At 43.0% G+C, this 25,026-nt stretch overlaps 1 protein-coding gene across 2 annotated transcripts; it reads left to right on the top strand.

The window, feature by feature from the left end:
* The first annotated feature begins 356 nt into the window (after positions 1 to 356).
* Positions 357 to 24,792, top strand: LOC136444400 (membrane-associated transporter protein-like). 2 transcript variants are annotated; one of them, XM_066441932.1, is made up of 7 exons: positions 357 to 479; positions 11,207 to 11,431; positions 19,222 to 19,394; positions 19,567 to 19,770; positions 19,978 to 20,697; positions 21,483 to 21,700; positions 22,759 to 24,792. In XM_066441932.1, exons 2-7 carry the CDS (start codon positions 11,226 to 11,228, stop codon positions 23,026 to 23,028), a joined length of 1,791 nt encoding a protein of 596 aa, XP_066298029.1. In that variant the 5' UTR covers positions 357 to 479; positions 11,207 to 11,225; the 3' UTR covers positions 23,029 to 24,792. The 2 variants fall into 2 exon arrangements, with proteins under 2 accessions (XP_066298029.1, XP_066298030.1); XM_066441933.1 differs by lacking the exon at positions 357 to 479 and adding an exon at positions 6,840 to 6,969.
* Positions 24,793 to 25,026: the final 234 nt, after the last annotated feature.

Genomic DNA, 25,026 nt, shown 5'->3' with positions numbered 1-25,026 from the left:
GTTACTATTGATAGACCAATCGGCACGTGCTGGGCATGATTTACAGAAAGCCTGGTTCCAACAATACTGGGCGTGCACAGCTATGTTGAATGAATTAACGAAGACCTTTATTGTGCACATATACTCACAGCTCACAACAAAAGAATAGTTTACAGATGCATCTTTACATTGTCAATTTACTACAAGAATCATAAACTAAGTGGAATGGTACACAGACTACAGCTAGCACCGCAGGTGGTTTCACAACACCTTGGCGCGCCTCGGCTTCCCACTGTTTTATGTGTACAACCGGTTATGCTAAAATGTACCGCGGTGGCTCGCTATTGGAGGTCGGCACATCAGACGACGCACTGGGATTCGACAATTTATCTTATATAACTCAGTGGGGATTGTGCGGCCCGACCGTAGTACACCTCCAGTGTGTGCTTCTAGATCTGAATATACTCACAGGCAACTGAAGCGCCGGAAAGACTTGTGTGGTATGTAAATCACTTTTTCTTAGCAGGAAAACATATCCAAAAGCATTAGCCTTTGACAACGCCTAAGTCACAACGTCTTGTTGGTCTCGTCTAGCTTGTACGCTTCATTCGATTTCTTTAATTGTTCGGATCACTGTACTTTTGGGCGATAATTACATGGCGCTTAAGATACATTTTAAACATGTCTATCAACAGGAGGTTATTTCTAAATGGGTGGGAAATCTGCAATTCGCGCGCAAGAGTTTGAAAACTGACAAAATGATACCGTCAATTTAAGCATGAAGTATCAGGGAGTTCCATCCTCCTGGGACTACCTTGTCTACCTGTCTATAAGCGATAAGCTAACTAGTTTATGAATGAAACGCCATTCGGCCAATACACATTTCGAAAACCGCAGTAATACAGTCTACGATAGCCGGAATTTTAAACTGAGTCTTCCTCTGAGGGAGTTCAGCGTAGCCTCCTTCTCAGATGTCTTGGAGCGGCGGCGTTTATTTAAGCGGAGCGGTGATTCGTGATTTTCAGCAGGGGCTAAGGTTCTCACATGCCGGCAGAGGAAGTTTCAACGCCGAGGGAGTTCCCGCCGAGAGAGAGGTGGAACTCCATTCGCAGTAGCGAAAACTCCCCCTGCCGGCCGCATTAGCCCGTGCTGAAAATCGCGAATCAACGCTCCCCTCCGAAAAATTTATGCTGCCGCTCCAAGACATCTGGCGACCTCGCTGCAGCAGTGCGATTCGACAGAGTACTCAACGAATTGTTTCGATAAAAAACGAATCTTTGACGCTTTGAGTGTTTTGTTGTCCTTCTAGTCATATTTGTGCGTTTTACATGCCGTAGTAGTAGTATTCCCATTATAAAGTCAAGAGTAACACAAATACAATGTTGGACGCGGCGAGCTAGGCCGCCAGCGTGCCACAAGGGGCTTCACCTATCTCACTGGACCCGCGGCACGTTGGCGGTCTCGCCATGTCCTGATTTAGATTTGTGTTACATTGCCTTTATAATGTATTGTCGTTTTACCTTGACAAGACTACACCCCCTCCCTTCGGTCGTTCGTGAATGCACCCCTTTTTTAACCGCAGTTAAGTAGTGTTTGCTGATGCGGCTTGTGTAAAATGTTGGAATTTACTAGTAGTAGATTTTAAACTGTCTTCGCAGTTGATATCTGCATCTGTGCACGTGATAGCTTTTAGACCCTCGACGGGGCCGTGTATGTATGGACTGTTGCGTAAATTGCCTTATTGTTGTATCCTCTATTTTGATTTTTCCTTTGTTATACCGGTCACTTGCTTTGTTACTAACAACATGACTTGTGCAAACTGCTAATCATCCATGTAACAAAAGATAGTAAAGCAGTATAAGAAAAAGATGAACAACCCGCAAAGACAGGGCTTCGGAATTGAGACAATGAGAGTAGTACCATTCGCAAATACTAAAATTAGATATGAATATGTACATTTAACCTCCTTGGATTAGGTAACGAAGATCGATTGGACTATTAATTGACCCTTTACAAAGCCCACAAAATTATTTCTTTATAATGCCTTGTCAACGTACTGATACAGAGATAGGGTTAGATTACACACAGGAATCCAAGCCGCTGGCGTGCTGTTGTGATCGAATATCACACAGCCACACATGTGCATTCATTTCAAGTTATAACTGTCAAGCTCAAGGGCGATATGCAAGCGCCATGGAAAGGGATGTCAGTTCTTCTGAAAAGCGTGCTCTTGCGTGAGAACCAATAGAAAACAATTCGCCACATGGTATTTTAAGACTGTCGAGGTGTGAAACTATTGCTGAACTATTCTTTACGGACATTTGAATCAGTGACAGGTGTGAGACCATGCCCTACGGACAGTTTGCACCTTTATTTATTCATGAGAACCTTAAGTCGGCCTCAAGCAAGTTATGTCATCAGGAAAGAGGTAAGGGTCAGATGAAATATAACAGAGATACAGAGTACTTGGTACATCATTAAAGCCCTAATAACTCTATCTACATATATCGTTACATATACATGGTACAAAACATATGGTAGAGCGAACGCTGGCTCATGGTCCGTGTCCGTTCGTTTTGGTAATTTCTGTTACTTCAAGAATCTCTTGAAGGAAGTCAGAGTTGGGTCCGTGCGCGTGTCTGGCGGTAGGCTGTTTCAGACATTGGGTCTGCGGGAGGCCACCGATTTTCTGAAGGTCCCTCGCTTCGATTTGGGACAGCCAGCTGACTGCTTGTGCTTTGTCTGGTTGTTTTTGTACTTTGGTCTCTGCAGGACATGGTCAGCAAAGTTGCATGGGAATCAGGCGATGGTAGATTTATCAGGCCACCCAAGTAGTGTTTTCTTGTAGCAAAAGTCCATTAGAGCAACATAAAGCTCCTCACACACCGTCCCAAGTCGACTCCGAAAACTTGTGTGTAAATTACATCGGGCCTATGAGTCGACTCCGAAAACTTGTGTGTAAATCGGGCCTATGAGTCGACTCCGAAAAGTTGTGTGTAAATCGGGCCTATGAGTCGACTCCGAAAAGTTGTGTGTAAATCTGGCCATTGTCGAACAGTAATCACGTTGGTCCTGAAGCTCAACAAAATAAACTTTCTGGAATTCACAGGTGTCACTCTTGTTTTATTTTGTTTTGCGATGTTCTTGTGCGCGCGGAGTTACGGGCGATCATTTTACACTGGTATCTCTACTAACCATCGTTACCAGGGTGCTTAGATTACCCCCCGCACCCTCTACGTTGCCAAGAGGGGAGATATGTCACGATCACGGTAGCAACTTTGGCACTGTAGGGAGTTTGGCAATCGCCACAATGGTTCTAAATTATACAGGCACACCGCCCCGTGCAGGTCATTGACCTTGCTGTACCGTGCGTCTGTTTGATTGACCAATTGCAGTGTACGTAGAATGGCCCTCGCCGTTATCCAGGTCATACCCCGCCGAGACAAGCCAAAGCCAACCATACCAATGACGATCCCGGAGGCATCTTCAAATACTGCCCCTGAAGATTTATGGTTCAATTGTCAGTTAATAAGCTGTTAATAAGCAGTTATCAAGAAACGAATTTGACAACATTGCCAGGAGCGTCCATGTCGACATGTTGAAAGTATGTCCGCAGACTCACGCAGGTTACGTTGAAGCCCATATCTCACTGGACTGCGACACGTTGGCGACCTCACTGCGTCCTAGATGGATTTGAGTTATCCTTGATTCTATGACGCGAATATTGATTTTATAATGAGATTATTCGCAGCTGAGTAAGGCGAACGTCCTTGGCGACATAACTCCCTTGTGGCTGCGAAAGTCTCTTGGCCCGTGTAAGAAATTGCGTAAGAACCCCCCCCCCCCATATGTACGCCGCCGTTCCCGGGAAGTCTGCGAAGGAGGTTATAAGCATTACTAAAAGGACGCTCGGTCGCAGGTAGGTCGCCATGGGCGCCAACGTGTCGCGGGTCCAGTGATATAAGTTCTTTATACTAGTATAATTATCGTGTTACAAATAGGTCAAGCATTGTGTCAGACCATAAATGCACTGCCCTGAACTTTTGCGCCCTTTGATAATTGTACGAGTTTGTAACGCGGTTATGACATCTTTCTGAACCTTTTGTCTTCGTTTAGAGGCATCAATTACACCCCTTTAGAGATGTGCCTTAGGCCACAGCAAGTAAATTTTATGGATGACATCCTCTGAAGATTCTAAATGTAGCGCGCGAGGGCGAAAAAAAACTACGCGGGCAAAAAAAAACCCAAGACATCCACTTTTTCAATCTTGAATACCAGAAAGCAGGTAAGAAGGTTTAAGCGATAAAACATTGATCTTTTAAGTCTTTTACCCCTGTATTCAATAAAACATTAACTAACACAGATGTCAACATTAAAATCTTTATAAATTTAGATCCGGGTTTGTATGCAGGTCAAGAACGCAGAGACAAGGTTTCCGTACACTGGGCTCTACTCACTTTGTCTCAACTGAAGTTCTCTTCGCTATTGCTGTAGATCGCCCGATGCTCGCCGAATTTCAAATTCGCCCGAGCGTCGACCGTATTTTTCGCTGAAAACCTGCCCCGTCACAAATTGGACGGGGCTCGGGCGACGTCCGTCGAACACTAATAATCAAAAATCCCACATAAGACGGTACCATCTCTTGGACACGGACGAAGTAAAAATTGAGAGTTGTTGCAAATCTGTAGGGCATGTGTAAAGTAGGCGGGCACACTGAAAATAATAACATAAACAGGAATTTTGTTATAGACCAATCCAGATACTAGCGCAGTTCGGCCGGAGCCCGTCCAAGCGCCCATCGACACCAGTACAACGCTCGTCCGAAGCACGCCTTACTTTTGATAAGTCGGGCGGAACACTGACGACGGTCGTCCGATTATTGTACAATGCACGTGCGAGGCTCTCACGAGGCCGAAGAGTTCGGGCGACCTCCGACCGACCAAAAATCAGGTCTAAAATCGTCGGATGCCCGCCCGAATATTGGCCGAGCGCTGGCCGTTGCTCGGGCGAGCTACTGGCAACGAGCTGTGCGAGTTCAAAAGTCGTCTCCGAGGCCTCGCGGAATTTAAGCGCAGCTTCCAATGACCCGCGAACGTCGGCCGAGCTCCGAAAAATCGACTGAAACCCGCGGAATCGCCAGGACGTCGGTCGTACTTCGGCCGAAAATCGCCACTCGGAGCTCGCTGACATGTCGGCCGAGCTAAATTGTTGATTTGTGACTCAATTAAAATTTTTAAAACATTCGTAATTATTGGTGCTTACCCTGAACAAGAGTTTGAACAAGAGACCTGTATTAGAAACAATATTACATGTAGGTGTGTACATTAGAAACAGCCCGGGGTATAGGCGAGAGAAGGCTTTGTACTAGACTCGTGTCTGAAACAAGTTTAGAGTTAGAAGTTATTGAGATAAACTTTTAACGAGCATTTTTCCTACTATTCTATACAATGCACTAGTAGTCTTACGTACAATATACACTTTACAATGTATATACTTTTATGCAAACACGCAAGGTAGTAGTTACTCAATCAGTTATGCAATCCATTTCGCCACGGGTCTTGTGGGAAAAAGGAAAGCTATTTGTACAGTCCAAAGGAACGGTTACAGCCTATGTTCCTGTGCAGAAAGCACCCAATGCGTGTTCTATAAGTGAGTCTCAATCGGCACATGCTAAACATGACCTGAAAAGTCTGATTCCTACAATGCTGCGCGTGCACAGCAATGGTGAAAAATACGCCATTACAGTTCCAGTGACACATACCAGAGGGCCCAAACTCGACCTTGACCTTTCTCCTCCCGACACCTACCCACATACCAAATATCATTGCAATTCATCTACACGTTCTATAGTTATTCTGATTTTACGCATCCGGTGACACATACATACACACACGGTGACACAAACATACACACACACGCACACACACGCAAACACACTAACTTTGCATGATTTGCACTTCAGTGTGTACATCTCTGTCCAACCTACCTGCGTACCAAATAACATGAAAATCTGTTGTTCCTTTCTTCAGTTATACCCCTTTAGAACATTTTACAAATAGACCATTGTAGTTCCAGGGACACAAACCAGGGGGCCCAAAATCGACCTTGACCATTCTCCTCCCAGCGCATACCCACATACCAAATATCATTACAATCCATCTACACGTTCTACAGTTATGCTGACTTTAGGCAACCAGCGACACACATGCAAACGATTTACCTCCTTACTTATGCAAATTCGGTCTCATTTGCATAGTTTGCACTTAAGTGTGTACATCTTGGTCTAACCTACCTGTGTACCAAATAACATGACGACCTGTCGATCCACTCTTCAGTTCTTCTACATTGAAGATTTTTACAAATACGCCATTGCAGTTCCAGTCACACATGCCAGGGGGCCCAAAATCGACCTTGACCTTTCTCCTCTTAACACCCACCCACATACCAAAAATCATTACAATCTATGTACAGGTTCTACAGTTATGGTGACTTTAAGCATCCGGTGACACATACATACACACAAACACCAAACGCACGCAAAACAGTATCTCCATGAAAAAGCCTTTTTTCATGGAGATAATGAATGAACGAAGACCTTTATTGTACACATACACCCACTGGGTTAAGTATAGGTCAAAACAAAATAATATATAGTATACATATACATCGATACACCGTCAAGTTATTACAAGAATTATAAACTAAGTGGAATGGTACACAGACTATAGCTAGCAGCGCAGCTGGTTTCCAAACACCTTGGAGCGTCTCGGCTTCCCACTGTTTTATGTGAACAACCGGTTATGCTAAAATGTGCCGCGGTGCCTCGCTATTGGAGGTCGGCACATCAGACGACGCACTGGGATTCGACAATTTATCTTATACATGTATCACTCCGTGGAGCTAGAACGCGCGGACAAACGTATGACATCTCCAGTGTGCGCTTCTACATATACTCGCACAGGCATCTGAAGAGCCGAAAAGACCTGCGTGGTATGTAAATTACCTTCCAACTTTTTCTAAGCAGCAAAACATGTCCAAAAGCCTTTGACAACGGTATAAAGTCGAAAAGTCTTGTAGGCCTCGTCTAGCTTGTACGCTTCATTCGATTTCTTTAATTGTTTGGAACACCTAATGACGATAACTACATGGCGCTTAAAGAGATATCTTTTGAACATGTCTATCAACGGGAAGCTTAGCTGACGACTGAAAAATGCGGGGAAGTCAGCATGAAGTATCATCATGATACGGAGTATCATCCTCCTGGGATATGACGTTTTGTATCTGTTTATCGGCGACAAGCTGAAGCCCCTATCTCACTGGACTCGCGGTACGTTGGTAACCTCGCTGCGTCCTAAATTGATTTTGTGTTACTCTTGACTTTATAATGGGAATAGCATGCAAAACGTACAGGTATCACTGAAAGGAAAACAAAACACACAAAGCGCAGAAATATTCCTTTTTTTATCAATGAAATTCGTCAAATCGCTCTGTCGCAGCGAGGTAGACAGCGTGTCACTTCGGTTTAGCCTCCACGAGGCCTTCCTGTGGGGGTTTGGATCGTAGAGTTCGACAGAAAAAGGAATAATTGGCCGGTAGATTCAGCTCTCGCCTAGTTCTCGCCGAGAGAGAGGTGGAACTCTCTTCGAGACGAAAAACCCTCTGTTTAAGCCCCTCTCATGGGACCCGCGGCACGTTGGCGACGTGGCTGCGTCCTACACTGGATTTGTGATCCTCATGACTTTTTTCATAAAAGTAAAATGCAAAACGTGCAAGTACATGTATGACTTAAAGGACAAAAAAACACACAAAAGGTCAAAAGATTAGTTTTTTATCGATGCCAATTCGTTGAGCGTGCTGTCAAATCGCTGGGTCGCAGCGACGTCGCCAACGTGAGATAGGGGCTTAAAGAAGTCTACGAAGGAGGTTAGATTCAGCGTATTTTCGCCTAAAAATCTACCATAACACATTGGACGGGGCTCGGGAACCTGCAAACATCAGCCTAATTGTGCCAAAATAAAAATAATCGCAAGGTGATCGAGAAGACACTAGTATTGGCCGTATTTCTGATGAAAATATCCTATAGAGTTCGTAGACTCGTCTATTGGGCGAACTGTTTTTCTACTGTGTGACGCCGATTCGAGCACGCGACAGCGACTCATGATTTTTCCCGCCCAAAATGTCAAGCTCAAAGTACTGCTTGAAACTAAATGGAAGCGCCAAGCAAACTGTCCCGTCGACCCGGCTTCCTTTGTGGCATACAATTTCTCAAGCCCCTATCTCACTGCACCCGCGGCACGCTGGCGACCTTGCTACGACTTAGCGATTTGACAGTGCGCTCAACGAATTTTATCGATCAAAAACGAATCTTATGGCGCTTTGTGTGGTTTGTTGTCCTTTTAGTTCTTGGACGTTTTTGCATGATATTTCTATTATAAAGTCAAGAGTAACACAGATACAGTGTAGGAAACAGCTCAAGCCCCTATCTCACTGAGCCAGCGGCACGTTGGCGACTTCGCTGCGACTTAGGGATTTGACAGCGCGATCAACGAATTTCATCTATGAAATATGTATGATAGTATGTGACCCACTTGTTCATTGAACAATTGTCTATCTGACTCATTTGGTACCTAAAAATAGCCAGGCTAGACAATAAAAACTATTTTAGTGTGATACTTGTCTGTACAACCATTGTCTGTGACGGCACGCCTCTTTTTCTATCAATCGACAACTAAATCAATCATTATGGTAGCAGCACACAGTATTTATCCGCATGCGAAGTAGCGATAAAAAATAGTGCGCCCTAAATCTTGAACCGTAAATAAAACCGTAACCGTGAAAGCAAACGAGGCACAAACTTTACTGTATGGTAACATCATAAGTTGAATTTTAGATCAGATCGTACGAATGAGATTGTGAAGTTTTTATTTTATTTTTTATTTTTATTCATTTTGCAAAATAACAGATAAACAGAATAATAGTACAATAAGACAAAACATAAACCACGGATCCAAAGCAAAAGTATGACAACACACAAATGAAAAAGTAATCAAGAATCAACAGATTGTGAAGTTTGCCCATTCGGCGTATAAATGCGCGTGACGTTTACAACATAGCTCTCAAAACACATGCATGTTGCAAATTAGAAGCCCAACGAAATTTCCTTTGTAATTTACGGGATTTTTGTAGGCCCCCTGCTTACCACCAAATGATCGGGCAAATCAGTGTTGATTCGCTACTTTGCAGATGAAAGAATCGAGTCCATGTGCGCTCATTAGTTCGCTACAAAACTACTGGATGTAGCTGAGAGACGACCCCCCCCCGACTCTAAAACCTTCTCAAAACCGAGTTTCAAACCTCGAATCGCCACAGATAGTTTGAAGAGCAAAGAAAGGTTTAACGTCATGTTCTTTTAACAGAGACTTTGTAATAACGCTCACTTATTTTGTAACTTACAACATGCGCAAACTGCTAATGATTCATGAAACAATAGATGAACAAGCAGCAAGGACAGGGTTTCGGAATGAAACAATGAGAGCAGTGGCATCCCCAAATCCTAGGATTAGGTACAAAGATCGATTGGACTAATAGTAGACCCTTTACAATGCCAAAAATTATTTCTTGATAAGTACCCCTTATCAACAAACTGATAGTATGTATTACAAACAGGAATCCAAGCCGCTGGCGTGTTGTAGTGATTGGATATCGCACAGCCACACATGTGCATTCATTTCAAGTTATAACCGTCAAACGTAATTAAGGGCGATATACATGCGCCATAAAAATGAAAGTCAGTTCTTCTGAAAAGCGTGTCTTTTTGCATGAGAACCACTAAAACAATTCGCTACATGGTACTTTAAAGCAGTTGAGCCAGCGACAGGTGTGAAGCTATTTCTAAGTATTCCCTAGGGTTAGTTGAATGAGTGACTGGTGGGAAATTGACTATTCTCTACGAATGAGGTCAGCAAAGTTACATGGGAACCAGGTGCCGGTAGATTCATTTTGCGTTTACACCGTCACATTTTCTCCCGCGAAGCCCCGATTCAAACACGCGTTTTTTTAGTCGACTTGGAGTCGACTCAGGACTGTGCATGGAGAACCCTAGCCCACTCAAGTAGCGTTTTCTAGTAGGAAAACTCCACTTGAGCAGCCCAAAGCTCCTCACTCACAGCCCCGAGTCGACACCGAAAACTTGTGTGTCAATCGAGCCTTAGATTACGTTGTCAACGAATATTTCTGAACGCTATCATACGACATACCATTTTCTACCGAGAAACTTATTGAACGTGGTGATCTTTGCTGGTTTGACACTATTTTGCCCGCACAGACACAAGTGGAGTCAATTTCACCCCAATTTCCGCATACCTTTAGATAAGCAAATTATTTCACCCGTAAGCATGTAATTAGTTACATAGGTGTGCTGAGCGGGTAATTGCTGGGTTTACTTAAGCATTTTCCAAGCACATTCGCAGTACGCTCAGCCGAAGTCCGACTCGAACTCAAGAGCGGTCTGTTTACAAACGGGGCCGCGAAGTGACTCGGAACGCAGTATTGTCTCGCTTCGAATCATGACCAACTTGCACCACAGAGTGCACAAAATTAGAATAAACAAATTAAAAAGAAACAAATTTGCGCCAAGTGCCCGTACTTAAGCAGCCTTAATTTCTGTTTACACAGTCCGGAATCGACTCTGCTGGGTCGGACTTCGGCTGAATGTGCTATATGGCCTGATTTACACACGCGTTTTTGAGTCGACTTAGAGTCAACTCAGGACTGTGCAAGGAGAACCCAAGGCCGCTCAAGTAGCATTTTCTTGAACGATGATGATGATGAATCTAATCCCAATGGAGACATACCTTTAGGTGAAATATCCCCACTTGCTGTCACGTGGGATTATCATTAATAATCACCGACGTCTCTTGATCTAGTTTTGCTAACGTGGTGGTATCAATCTTCGAGCGGTTTTAATTATCGTCACTTTGGGTAATGTACACATGTCAAAGTCATTCTAGTTATATCGAATTGGAGGCTCCTGATTGGTTAAGGCCGTCTGTTGTGTATGCATGACAGACAAACGTTATGGAAAGATAGCCCTGGAAACTGGTTATGTAGATTGGTAGTACTTCCTTACATAGTGCTTTACGGCCAGAGCAATATCACCTGCGCTAAAGTTAAGTCGACTTTTCTTTCCCGACAACTGATTCGTGATTTTCGGTTCGCCTTGTCTCAGCCCGACGAACTCAGCAGTGATGGAGACCGGAGAGCAGACGCCGCTGCTGCGGAGAGACTCAGGCGTACCGCCCGCCGCCGGGCCCGCCGCCGAGCCGAGGCGCCCCTGGAGGCAGCTGGTGATGAACGGCTCGATCCTGCTCGGCCGGGAGTTCTGCTACGCTCTGGAGGCCGCCCTCGTCCTGCCCGTTCTCATGACCATCGGCATGCCCAGGGAGTTGTACAGGTAAGGACAAACTTTGTTACCTTCGCCGAGAAAGTTATGTTTTCGTCAGCGTTTGTGTGTGTGCGTGCGTCCCTATGTGTACACGATAACTCGAGAATGCCTGGATGGATTGTCTTGATATTTCGTAGGTAGGTAGGTCTTCGTAAGACCTCAAAATGATAAGATTTTGGTCTCCCAGCAACTTGCTATGATACTGCAGGGGAACTTCTGGACATATTTATTCCTATTTTGATCCAGCCACACACTATTTACTTTTACGCGATATTTAGGAATATGCTATCATTGTTATTTATTAATAAGAAAATAATATTTACCCCCAGTCAGGCTTCTTACTTGAGTGGATTAAAACTCTAATTTACAATTCACAGGTGCATGTAAAGAAACCAACGAACTTGTCTATTACTTTATCTTTTGTAAATCAGTGTAAGTACAAGAAAGACCTTTGAAACCCCTCTTTGCTTTGAATCCAACGGATATGGTTTCTATCGAGCTGTTAATTAGTATTCAATTCATATTTTTGCTATGCCTGTGGAGCAAGACTTATGGCCGATCTGAACTGCAGTTTAATATCTAATTATTCAATCTCAAGACAGCACTTGATTTCCAAGGAAGCTCATTTTATATACAAGACAAAAAAGGCTACATTCGGTCATATGTAGACAAAGATTTAGTGGGCGAAATTCAGTAAAACAAATAAAATCCGTTATGCCAAAGTTAGAACATAAGAAAGAACCCATGGGTCCTGGCAAAAATCTGTTGTCCATAGATTAAAATGATAGAAAATGTGACAATCCCACCCAACAAACAATCTGCTTAGAAACTACTGGCCGCGGGCTGCTTTAATTTGGCGGCATCTCTAGCTGTCATCACAATGTAAATTGATTTCCTTATCTACTGGATAGTTAGTTAGTTGCCCACCCCCACCCCAACGACCTTACGGTCAAGGCACTAAGTGGGCAGGTATCTAGACAGGCCAATAAGACAATAAACGAGCACCTGAATGACCAGGAATAGAAATAACTTTTCCGCCAAATTGTTGTCTGTTGCCGCATGGATCAATCGAACTGGCCATCAATAATGGGAAGTTTTGACACTTGTTCACACAGATTATCCATTCAAAGGGACAATGAAGTCGAGAACAGTGTTACAAAGTATGTAATGGGGATGGATAGTCTTCAGTAGACAACTTCAATAGACAAATAGCTATAACTTAAACGAACTATAACTAACGAAGCGAAGGACTGAGTTCATGGACAATTTACTCCACCGCAAAGTTGTTTATTCTCACACGGTACAGACTGGTTATGAGTTCCCCTCTAGTTTTGGGGACTAAAATCTTGAGTTTTCTTTCCAAGTTCTTGCCCGATATCTAATTGAAACATGAAACAATGTATAAAAAAGTAGACAGACAGTGGTGACAAGGGAAACAAGTGGCTTTTCTAAGAACTGTTACGGAAGATTTTTGGGCTTGACTTCTTTTTTTGAAGCAATGGAAGACGAAGTGTCCCACTTTAAGCTGATGTGTTACGCCGAAAGGCGGTAATACCGGCTATATAGATACAGATACAGACTTTTTCTGCAATGAGTGGGTTTTAAAAAGGTACACAATAGCTTTATTTTCGTCAGTAAACGGTTGGAAATAATGACATTGATTGCGCGTAATACTGTTCCATTCAAGGGACGATAAAGCCGGCGTCAAATTGTGTAAACTTTTCTCGGGTTGTCCCAAGGATGTGGCCTTCTTCCGACCGAAAATAGACTCGTCGGACAAGTAATGCTATTTTTTTGCCGCGTGACATGCACGACACGTGTCACAGATTAAGTATAACCTCCGTCAACATTAATGCACCGGGTTACATAAACCCGCCACTTTGAAAAACAGTGGGTTTGAGAGATCTCTAGTGCAGCACCCCCAGGTATTCACAGTTTAGATATACAGGAGTGCATTATACTGGGCAATGTTGGGTTGGAGATCTGTTTGGACGTATCTATTCAGGGTGACGGAATTATGTAAGCTGGTGGTATCATGTTAGTAGATGTTAGAAACCTGGAGATTCCAGAAAATATCGGACCAGAAAGTTTATCAATTTTTTTTCAAGAACGAACAGAAAACGAACATCACTTTTTGTCAGCAGGGCTAGACCTTTGTAACAGCCACAGGGTAGTTGGGCAGCCCTGGCTGTGCGCGCTGAACAGCCAAACCAATAGATAATATGTCCTATATATCTTTTGATATGTGTATTTCACTAATATACAAGTCTATCATCTTCCATACCAGGATTTTTCTGAATGGATTAAATTTAAGTACATGTTGACATATGACAACCCTTGCATTGCACATATAGGGCAACATATAAATGCCTAAACGTTAGAAATCCTGCCAATAATTGTAAAAGCATATCCTCATCTCATACTATATCCTTTTTCAGTAGACTCACTCAGTCACTCACACACTCACCCAAACTCACTCACACACTCAAACTCACTCACTCACACACTCAAACTCACTCACTCACTCACTCACTCACTCACTCACTCACTCACTCACTCACTCACTCACTCACTCACTCACTCACTCACTCACTCACTCACTCACTCACACTCAGTCCCATAGCTGAGTAGGCAGATAAGTCTTAAAGAATGGTTATTGTTATGTAGCAGATAAAACCATACGTTGTACTTTGTACAATTGTTGTGCAATAAAGTTCATATGTATCTAAGCAGGCGGAACATATCTTGCAGACGAGTCTGTGAGCTCCAAAATACACCTTTTTTTTTAAATTTTCGTACCAAACTATGTCTATCCATACATGGCCGTCCGTTACCATTGACTCTGATTCAAATTCAAACTGTGTACCCTTCACCAAAATACGAGTATCTGACTAGTCCGAGTAGGCAAGTACGTGCTTTTGAAACTTGGACGTACCAAAAAATACAGGAACATAGTATCACCGGTTTGGGATATTGTCTTGGGGAGGGAGATATTTAACACGCTGACCACCTGTCTTACGAAAATTAAGTTAATTTTGACCGAACACCTTTTAATAACAAGTATCAAGCAATTCATGATACTCTACCCTACCCTACTTAACCTCCATCAGCTTAAATCTGTTAAAGCTATTTTATACGGATCTCACACGTTCTTACAACTCCTTGTTAAAACCAAGGAGGTTAAATATTGCTAAAACTAAAGGAATGTATGGCGCTGATACCTGATCGTGCAGATATGGCTGAACGCTGTAGGTGGCCAACATGGTAGGTGTCAACGTGTGGTGTGAATGGTGGAATGACAGAAGACAAAAGAATCTACCCTTCAACCATTATTTGGGGACAAGTACATGTTTTCACTACAACACTTCAGTTTATTTTGTTTTTCTGAGTAATGTAAGGTCATTTGGCCTGTCTTTTGAAGATTTATGTACCTCTACAGTTGAACAGATTGACATGAATAGAATCTACTACCGTACAAGTATTCGAGGACAAGTTGATGTTTTCACTACAACACTTGTGTTTGTTTTGTTCTTCTCAGCAATGTACCTGTCTTTTAAAGATATATACCTTTACAGTTCAAGGTCAATGCAAGGTCACTAAGCCTGTCTTTTGATTTATATATATTAATAGTTGAACGGATTGACGTGTCTGAATAGAATCTACTACCGTACAAGTATTCAACGACAAGTTGATGTTTTCACTACAACATTTGTGTTTATTTTAAAGATAGCTTTACAGTTCAAAAGATCAACATGTTTCGTCATGTACATGAAAACAGACAACATGTAATGCCATGTTAAGTCCCGATTACACATAGCCTCTAGACTCCCGACCTCCCGCCAACCCTGGTTGGGAGTGGGGTGAGACTCTTTTGGGAACTTGGTCATGTTTTATTGACATAGTTAGATTAGCCATATTCTATCTCATACCAATATTAAGGGAGGAAAGTTGCGACACCATTACACCCTACAAACATGTTTAAATCTGTGATCATGCAACCCAACACGTGGCCACACATGGCTGACCACGGCCTTGTGTGTTTCTTTTAACTACAAATCAAATTCTTCCGATCATTTCTAAGGGTCAATGTGGGAAAAATCTTCAATGTGTTTCTAAAGAAGGGTAAGTATTACCTATTACTAAAGCCCGGCCTTCACCACATTCAGGACCTTCCAACGTCCTTGCCCCAGTCTTTACGTCACATTTAGCATTTTGCAATTTATTTGGCAGACCTTTGGGAAATATTCGGAGCTCAAAGATATAATCAGTATCAATACGCGCGCCCACAGGAAGGAACATTCCACCTTTACCACCCTGTAAGATAGAACTGTTTGGATGATATAAACCTACAAATCAAATTCTTCCGATCATCTTTAAGTTTAAAGATGGGAAAAATCTTCAATGAGTTTTTACAGAATTTTGGGTTAGTGTTACCTATTACTAAAGCCCGGCCTTCACACATTCAGGACTTTCCAACGTCCGTGCCCCAGTCAGTCAGCCATTCTTATCTCACCGCGACCAATCAAACCACGTGAATCGCATTGAAACTCAGATTCGTATCAGCCATTTTCCGAAAAAAATCCCTTTCTAACTTGCGTTAACGACTACATCTGACAAAACAAACTCGCCAGTGAGATGGTGCAAGGTGTCAGCTTTCCAAAGATGTTTTCAGATTGACAATTTTGGCACTTTGGAAGTGATTGAAAGCGACCGCGATTTAACGTTTAGAGAAAAGTAGTAGAAACTATTTTTTTCTAAACGTTCTCCATCTCACTGGCGAGTTTGTTTTGTCAGATGTAGTCGTTAACGCAAGTTAGAAAGGGATTTGTCGGAAAATGGCTGATACGAATCTGAGTTTCAATGCGATTCACGTGGTTTGATTGGTCGGGGTGTTATCTGTCACGACGATCATATCACGACCATTCCACAAGCAGCGCATGACAACATATGACCCACTTCCGACCGAGCCCCGATACCATCCAGACCTATTTTCAACCATATCCCCACTTCTAGCCACAGATTGCCGACTCCATCCCGACTAATGCCGACTGTACAACAATAATTACAGGCAATGTGCATGAATAGCTAGGTTTATGTTTTGCCCTGCTTCCAACCGCGTGACGTTATTCCTGGAATTCCAGTCTTTACTGTTTACTGTATACAGACAATAATCCCATGGATTTCCGTTAATGATCACCTGATATATTGCTAATGGCATACTTGTTCGCCCGATGTTGATGCTTCATCGAAATCGGTCAAGCCAGAAAGAAAAAGGTCGGGAAAAAAGGTGAAAGAAAAAAACAACTTATGAGCTGGCATCGGCAAGTAGAAAGGATGGCCATGTTGGTGAAATTAGCGTCCCAAGCGTGTAGTTAATTAGAAAGCTGTGTAAAAGATTTGGAGTAATTTCGAAAAGCCAAAGCATGATTTTTGACTCTGTGTAGATCTCGTAACTGAAGTTGACAACTCTCTTGGCCATCTCAACTGATAAACGTCTTTGGTACAATGTATTTAGACAACCAGAATCTCTTAATCTCTGCTCTGATAATTATTCTAATCCGTCTTATTAACTGTGAGCAGAGATTAAGAGATTCCGGTAGAAACTATGTACATGTACCAATATTGTTCTGACTGACATACGGCGAACCCACGCCGACCTCCAAATAATGATCTTGTATTGTTGCATGTTGCTATATAGTTTTTAAAAAGTTTTATGCTGGCTAAAGTCTAATGTTGTGTAAGCATTGTGTTGTGTGTTATAAAACATCAACCCCCAGCGGCGTATCATATTGCAACGAGCGACTTGTAGCTTATTTTACAGGTAAGCCATGTAAGAATAGCTTCAAAGGTTACTTGATTAGAATGATCAAATCAACTAGGTATGCTAAGGCGGGCTTTGATCAAAAGCTTTCGGAGACATCATGTATTGTAGTACGCAGGGACCGGATTCCAGAGTCAAATATTTGAAAGATGAATACCTTTGTCTTCTCACATAATTGGCCAGAAAAGTAGGGTAGTTGAAATATTTTGCTTGTTCCGAAAATAGATAACGTTATGCCCACACACGTGGTTGCTCTGTTTGGGATGATTAAAGTCTGTTTAGAATTATTTCAGGAAAGGTAAATGTAGCGATAACAAGTTACTGGGTGTTAGGTAAATGAATAATGTGTTGATGTAAAAATTCAACATAAGATTAGAAATAAACTGCAAATTAGTTGAAGCACGTAAAGTGAAGAATAGCACTTGTATGTAACATTTTCGACAACCGTGGTGTTTTCTTTTAACCTAAGTGCTCGAGTGGATCTCCTCAAACACGGGACCTCCATTTAACGCCATATCCGAGGGACGCCCCTAACCAAAGCCAGGTTCTCCTTTTCACCTGAGTGAAGTGAGGAAATTCATGTTGCGTTTAAGTGCCTTTCTCAAGGGCTTAACGTCGATGGGACAAGCTAGGGGACACAGGATTCCAACCAAGGACCTCTGGGTTTCGGGGCCAAACACCCTGTCGTTACGCCATTGCGACGCCGTCTTGTCATAACCAACATTTATTTCAAAAACAACTTTTCGAGAAGTTGTGAGATGGCCCACTCCATATTAGCAGTATATGACACATGCACACTGAAATGGAGCAAAGTTTTTCAACAAATCATGGGCTTGAACCACACTTCCGTTCTTCCGTTAGGCAGTATCCAACTGACAAAATAATTCAGTTCGACAACAAGAACTTTGGACGTCGAAGTTGGTGGCTCTAAACTTACGCTACGAACGTCTGTCACTTTGTATTTGCATTGCTGGTTTGAGGCAAGAAAGACTTGAACAATTCATCTTCGAGCATCTTCCCACAGACAATACAAGCATCATCAGCTTGTTGACGTTTGTCACGTGTGAATGATATCATGGCACAGATTTTGGAAGCGATCTCTACATACTTCAGAAAGTATACAAGACGTTAGCATTTCACAATCCATTAGAGGCCTTTTGGAAAGATTCGGAGCACAAAGATTTTATCTGTACCAATCCGCATGACTACCGGTTGAAACATTCCACTGACATGTCATCCTTAAAGTTTTAGAAAAGATAACTATGCCAAATATAAATCCTTTTTTGGTCAATATTGGACAAATTCTAAATGAAGTACTAAAGAAGTTTACAAGTTTGGGGTTTTATCAGAAGATGCCTACCTATTGCTGAGCCACAGCAATAGATACAGGAGACAAAGCACAGATAAGGATGTTGAAAGCTGTAGTGCCCGCATCAATACTATACGCTTCACTTAATGGTGGCAAATTACATAGGAAATTGTTGAGTTTAAACATTTATACGTACATTTAAACACTTAAAACGTCTATTATATTGTAAACTACAAATAGAGATTCCCTGTTGGTATTTCACACCATCACAATGTGGGTGTAAAGTATGACACAATTTTACTATTTTTAGAAGCAATTTCCACATTTGCTTAAATGAGGCGTTATTTTAAGCAGCGGATTATAGTAACCTCAGCCATTTAGTCCATTTGTCTCCGGATTCTCACACTTTCTGGTGTATGGGTCGGCGCCCATCTCCGTCTCTACACATACGTCACCGTTAACAGCAAAACATCTCGTCTCACGAATGTGTTTTCTCAATATAGCATCGTTGGTGTAAATTGCCTTAATTTTCCAAGGGCACAACATCGGGACCTATCAGGGATTTGAACTCAGTACCTTCGGGTTCTGAGTCAACAACCCTAACCACAAGTCCACCCACCGCCCGCGTTAAGATCTGTTAACGCTTAACGTTGTGTTTTCTTGTTGCAGCATCGTGTGGCTGATCCCGCCAATCTTCGGGTTCATCTTCGTCCCTCTGTTCGGCTCGGTGAGCGACCACTGCCGCTGCCGATGGGGACGCCGCCGCCCCTTCATCCTGGCCCTCGGTCTCGCCATCATTCTGGGCTTCGCACTCTTCCTAAACGGCGATGCCCTCGTCCAACGTAAGTCGTTTCATGACTCCTCTTTATCTACCCTTGTCCCCTGCAAGTCTAAGAAGTTTGTGACCGCTTGCTCTTTGAAAGGCCTAGATATTAAACTAATTGACACATGATTTGAGATATAGCTCCGAATCCAGTTTGTTTTGTAAACGTTAACACGACTCTATTTGTGTAGTCATTGTAGGAGACGTGGGCAATAGCCCCAGAAGAGCCGACAGGGACACCATGCGCACCGCAACGCTGACCGTCAGCATGCTCGGCGCCATCTTGTTCGACTTCGCTGCAGACTTCATCGAGAGTCCCATCAAGGCTTACCTGCTGGACAACTGTGTAGAGGCAGACCGGAGGAGGGGTTTGGACTTGCAGGGAGCGCTTTCAGGTATGTACAGCTTCATGTGAAGGGGTTGCATTATCATCAAAAACTTGGCAGAGCTGCATGAAGCGTTTTTGTTTCAAACATGGCTGCCAATGAATGAGGAAATCACCATGCATCATCATCATCATCATCATTGTTGTTGCTGTACGTCGAACTTTTATCTTACTTTGACAAAAGATATCTTATACATATATATTTTTTTTCTGACAGGTTTGGGTGGCTTTCTCGGCTATGCGACCGGTGCAATCGACTGGATCGAACTTGGTATTCCACCAGCATCAGAATATCACGTGATCTTCGGCATTTCGTGCTCCGTTTTCTGTGTCTGCCTCCTCCTGAACCTCTGCAGCATACGGGAGGTGCCGCTAGACGAGCTGAAAACGGACTCGCTGGAAAATGGAGACGGACAGTCGGGGAGACAAGAACCAGAGATGGAGCAGGATCCACAAACCGTCATCGCGGTGGATCCAAAATACGGCGTGATGTACATGAGCAGTGACCCGGATGTCCGTCCTGACGTCATTTCCTGTGACGATGGGCTCCAGAAGGTGCTGGTCACGACCGTCTTCGGAGGAGGGGACCAATCTGACGACGGTTACGGCAGCATCGCGCAGTCGGAGGACGACAACAGCGACACGGCAGAAGACTCGGACACTACGGAGCTGGCCCATCGGCTGTCCATCACCGCCTACTTCACATCCATCCTCCGTATGCCCAAGGAACTGGCCTTCTTGTGCGTGTCACACTTCCTCGGCTGGGCAAGCTTCCTGTCCGTCATGTTGTTCTTCACGGACTTCATGGGCCGGGGTGTGTACAAGGGGAACCCGGGCGCACCTGCGGACAGTCCTGACAGGATCCTGTACGACCGGGGCGTCATGGTCGGCTGCTGGGGACTGACCATCAACGCCGCGTCCTGTACTCTCTACTCAAGTAAGCACTTAGCTTTACCCTCACTACATTTCTACTTCACACGAATCCTTCATTTTTCTGCTGCTCAAAATGGTGGGGTTATCGTAACAATACATTACGATTCAGTCTCACGCCAAACACTGAAGGGTATTCAGATCTTCAAGTCAAACCATAAGTTAGATGAATGTAAAATGTATGTGTGCATGTGCGCGCGTGTGTGTATACGTGTGTGTGTGTGTGTGTGCGCGCGTGTGTGTGTACGTGTGTGTACTTGTGTGCTGACCTTAGAGATGAATGGTTGTTGTTCTGTCCATGCCTAACATGAATTCTAAATAACATCTTCAGGGTACCGGTGACAAACCTATTTTAACTACAAGCCACTGTGGTCTCCATGGCAAGTGCTTCAACTGGACAGTATTATCCCTCCGGCTCTATTCTAAATCATCTGGTGTTTCTTGAACCTTCCTTGTGCTGAATGTAAGGTTTGGCAAATCTTTACTTCTTTCACCATTGTTGAATCTAACATTTTCACCTGTGCCTTTTTAACTGACAACTGAAAGTCTTTAGTAGCTCTTCGGACATGTTCTTGTCTTTTCTGCTATATCACCCTTTTTGGCAGATCGAGAAACTACTTACATATAAGAAATACGAAACGGCTCAAAGGAATCTGCGTGTAAGTTGTGCAGCTTATTCTTATGGTATACGTACATTTGTTGGAGGAAAGTTTAGTATTGTACTAGGATTACTACCAACACAGATGAGCTTCCATGATAACTCTTTGATTGGTTTTGTTGCCGTTATTACAGTATGTTTGGGGCGTATTCTCGGGCGCGTTTCGTACAGGACCATGTACATCTTCGGCTACTTGGTGTTTGGAGCAGGGATCGGCAGTATGGCCATCATCGCTCAGCTGACGGAGGCGCGATGGGAGATCATCCTCCTGTGTCCGGTCATGGGGATCATGTACGGCACCCTCAACAACATCCCGTACAAACTCATCTCCCGATACCACACAGATGAAACGGTACGGCACTTAACTTTCAAATCTTTTATCTTTCGTCAAAAGACAGTTACTCAAGCAAGTGAAAAAAATTTGGAACAGTCAGACGTTTCATACAGAATCTGCTGTCTTTCGTCACTAAAGGGAAGAACTGGAGAACTGGAGAACCAGGTTTTATACCAGAACTCTGAACCCCTTCCCTTTGGTCACTGATGATAAGACAGCGGATGCTGTCTGAAAAGTCTGTTTCAAAATTTTATCCAGTTACTTGTCAATGAGTAACTGTCTATTGGCGTATCTTATTGCCTTGATGTCTAACCGTCATCAACGCTTTCATCATTGATAATATCGTTTACAAGGATCCGTGCATGTTGCAATGACAACAATATCGATTAGCAAACAAATGTCATGGCTGTCTCCAGCTTTGAAATTTCTTGCCGGCCCACTCACTATATGGGAACCCATGTCGTTTAGTCTGTCGGTTTAAGCACATAAAAATGATTTAAAAACATACATTTTCATAAATTTCTTGCCATAAAGTTTAAAGTTTTGGAAGGATGTGGTGAATTTGTTTCACGTTCCAACAAGCACATTTGAGGAGAGATGGGTCCTGGAGAATTGAACAGTGTATAAGTTGTATCTGGTGCAATACGTATCACTCATTTGGAAAGTGGGAAAAGATCTCGTCTTTCGGACGACCCTGTGGTCACCTTTCATCGTTCCCGGCAAATTCTAAGTCACACATTATAAACAGTCCTGAACGCCAGCACTTTATTATGTCATTTTAGGATTGGGGATACATATTTGATTTCACAAGAAGATTATTTCTTAGCATGAAAGTTCGTCTGAGTTGGTAATTTACAAAATGAAAAAAAACAAACACTTTAACTAAAAGAATTTTGACGGGGGCGATACGGACTTCCGATAAACTTTGACCCAGTGCTAACGTCAGTCGTGCGTAACAATCACGTGTCTACAGCGCTTTGGTCAGATAGTTAAAAAAGACCGAGAGATTCGGTCGAAATTCATTGAGTGTAGTTTGATTTCTTTCATTGAAATTCTTTCTTTCCTTTCCTCTACAGTACATTCGGTGCGGTGTGGACCGGTCGGAGCGTCGCGGCATGGGGATCGACTGCGCGCTGGTGTCCTCGCAAAACCAGCTGTCTCAGATCATCATCGGCGCCAGTATGGGCTCCATCGTGGCCGCCGTGGACAGCGTCATCTCCGTGACGGTGTGCTCCAGCATGCTGGCCTTCATCGCCTGCATCGTCGCCGCCCTACTGGTCCACTACCAGGTGGACAGGCGCGAGCACGGGGCACCGGACTTAGAGGATGTGCTGTCGAGTATGTGACCTGATGTTTGAGAACTGGAGAGAATGTCTTTGATAATGAATTTAGAAGTCATCAAAAAGAGCTTCAAGGTCTTTGCGAGGCCTTGCAGGGTTTTCAGCCTCTTGCTCTATTGACTGCACAACAAAACAACTGCTGTAACTATGATTTTACCCATTGCCCTACCGTGGTTTTCGTGGTGCAGCCAATTTTGTTTACAAGGTGTGGCCTAATTTGGATATAAAACATCCAACATAACGAACCTATGGAGCAAATTAAGAAATCGTACATCGTTCGTTTCCACAACTCATTGTCTTACTTTTACAATACTTTACTGTACTGCGATGTAGTTAAATGAAAAAGCCCAGCTTTATATGTAGCTGTGAAAAGTTCTATTACATTGATGACTCGTTGATACTCACTTGATCCTTTGGTGACAGGCGACTGGCAAGTATATATATTTGGATGAAGAACACGTGCATAGCGCGCAACTTATTATATTCATATATTGATATTATATACAATGTACCTCATATCTCATATCCACGTAAGTCAAGGTTGTTGATAGGTAGGAGAAGAGCGGCATGGTTTAGAAGTTGTTATGATGATGGAATAGTTTGACACCCTGGCGAAGAGTCCATTTTATTTTCACAGTTATTAACACGCGTCACACGTAAAACGCTCGTTCTCATTTAAATGTACACATTTTGTAACTTCCGTTACCGTTTGAAGTAAGACGTTCCTGACATTAGGATTTGCCACATATAAGGTGCCAAACTGTCGTTTTTATGACGACTTAAAACTTTTCTGGCTTTTAAAAACGACAGTTTGGCACCTTATACGTGGCATATCTTAATGCCAGAAACGTCTTACTTCAAACGGTAACGGAAGTTACAAAATGTGTACATCTAAATGAGAACGAGCGGGAAGTGTAACATAATGACCACTGTAGGTTTCATCGGAGTCTCTTCTCAAACTTTATTGTTGTAACATCCTCGCGTGAAAAGCGTAAATATTTCAAAATGATCTTTAGAATCTGGTTTACAGTTGAAAGTCAACATTGGCTGAGTACAATTTTTTAAATCGTACTCCCAACTTCCTGTTCTTAAGTATACTGTTTATATATATCTATATTCATATTTTGACAAATGTTCTATAAATCTATTTATCTATAGGTTGGGTTGTATAATGACATAATTGGAAACTATGCAGCATAAGGGTAGATTTGTGCTCGGTGATTGTTGTATTTTCGTTTTATTATGTGATTTCAAGAAGCACAGTTTTGTAGTACCATATGTGCCCTGGAATCTAGTCTATCGTCGTTAGCCCGGGCTATCTCCGACCAAGATTTGCTCGGGGCATACGGAGGTCTATGGCGCCTGGGTGAGCGTTTGCATCCGGTGGTTGTTTTACGCGTAGAAGTATAATTGGCCACAACGTGGTTGGCCAATTAAACTCCTACCGCGTAAAACTACTACCGGGTACCAAAAAATACCCCGGCGGCGTGAAGCCCCTTCTGCCCCGAAGAAAGCCCGACCAAACCACGGTGGACTTGATGCCAGGTTACAATATCTGATACTAAGCCAGAAAATTAACCACTCAGCAGGTGTCTGTGTATTTGCTATCGGGAATTGTAACTAAATACACAATAAAGTATCTTTCCAACCAGGATGAACTGGAATTTAGGGATGTTTGATAAATAAATGTCTTTACTGGTCGGTGAACAAGGTGTTTTGATTGCTGTATTGATCAATGAAGGTAATAAAATGAAATTTCTACAAATGCGATACTGTCAGCCTGTGTCAACATTTATGGTGCTAAGGAGCGTTTTAGAAATAAAAGAGCTGAAACCTGCTCCTGCAGTTCCCCCAAAAAAGCAATAGGGGGCTCAAACCTACACCACTTACTTTCTGCCCCAAGAGCTATTTATCAAGGCATGTCCAGAACGGGAGAAATAAAATCGGAAGTTCCGCTGCAGTACCGTAACACGTAGATTTGGGCTCAAACATCTAATCATGTCC

The sequence above is a fragment of the Branchiostoma lanceolatum genome, chromosome 11 (assembly GCF_035083965.1).
Source record: "Branchiostoma lanceolatum isolate klBraLanc5 chromosome 11, klBraLanc5.hap2, whole genome shotgun sequence".
Lineage (NCBI taxonomy): Eukaryota > Metazoa > Chordata > Leptocardii > Amphioxiformes > Branchiostomatidae > Branchiostoma > Branchiostoma lanceolatum.
Note: the sequence above shows the minus strand (reverse complement) of the source record. Positions and strands in the feature narration are given on the sequence as shown.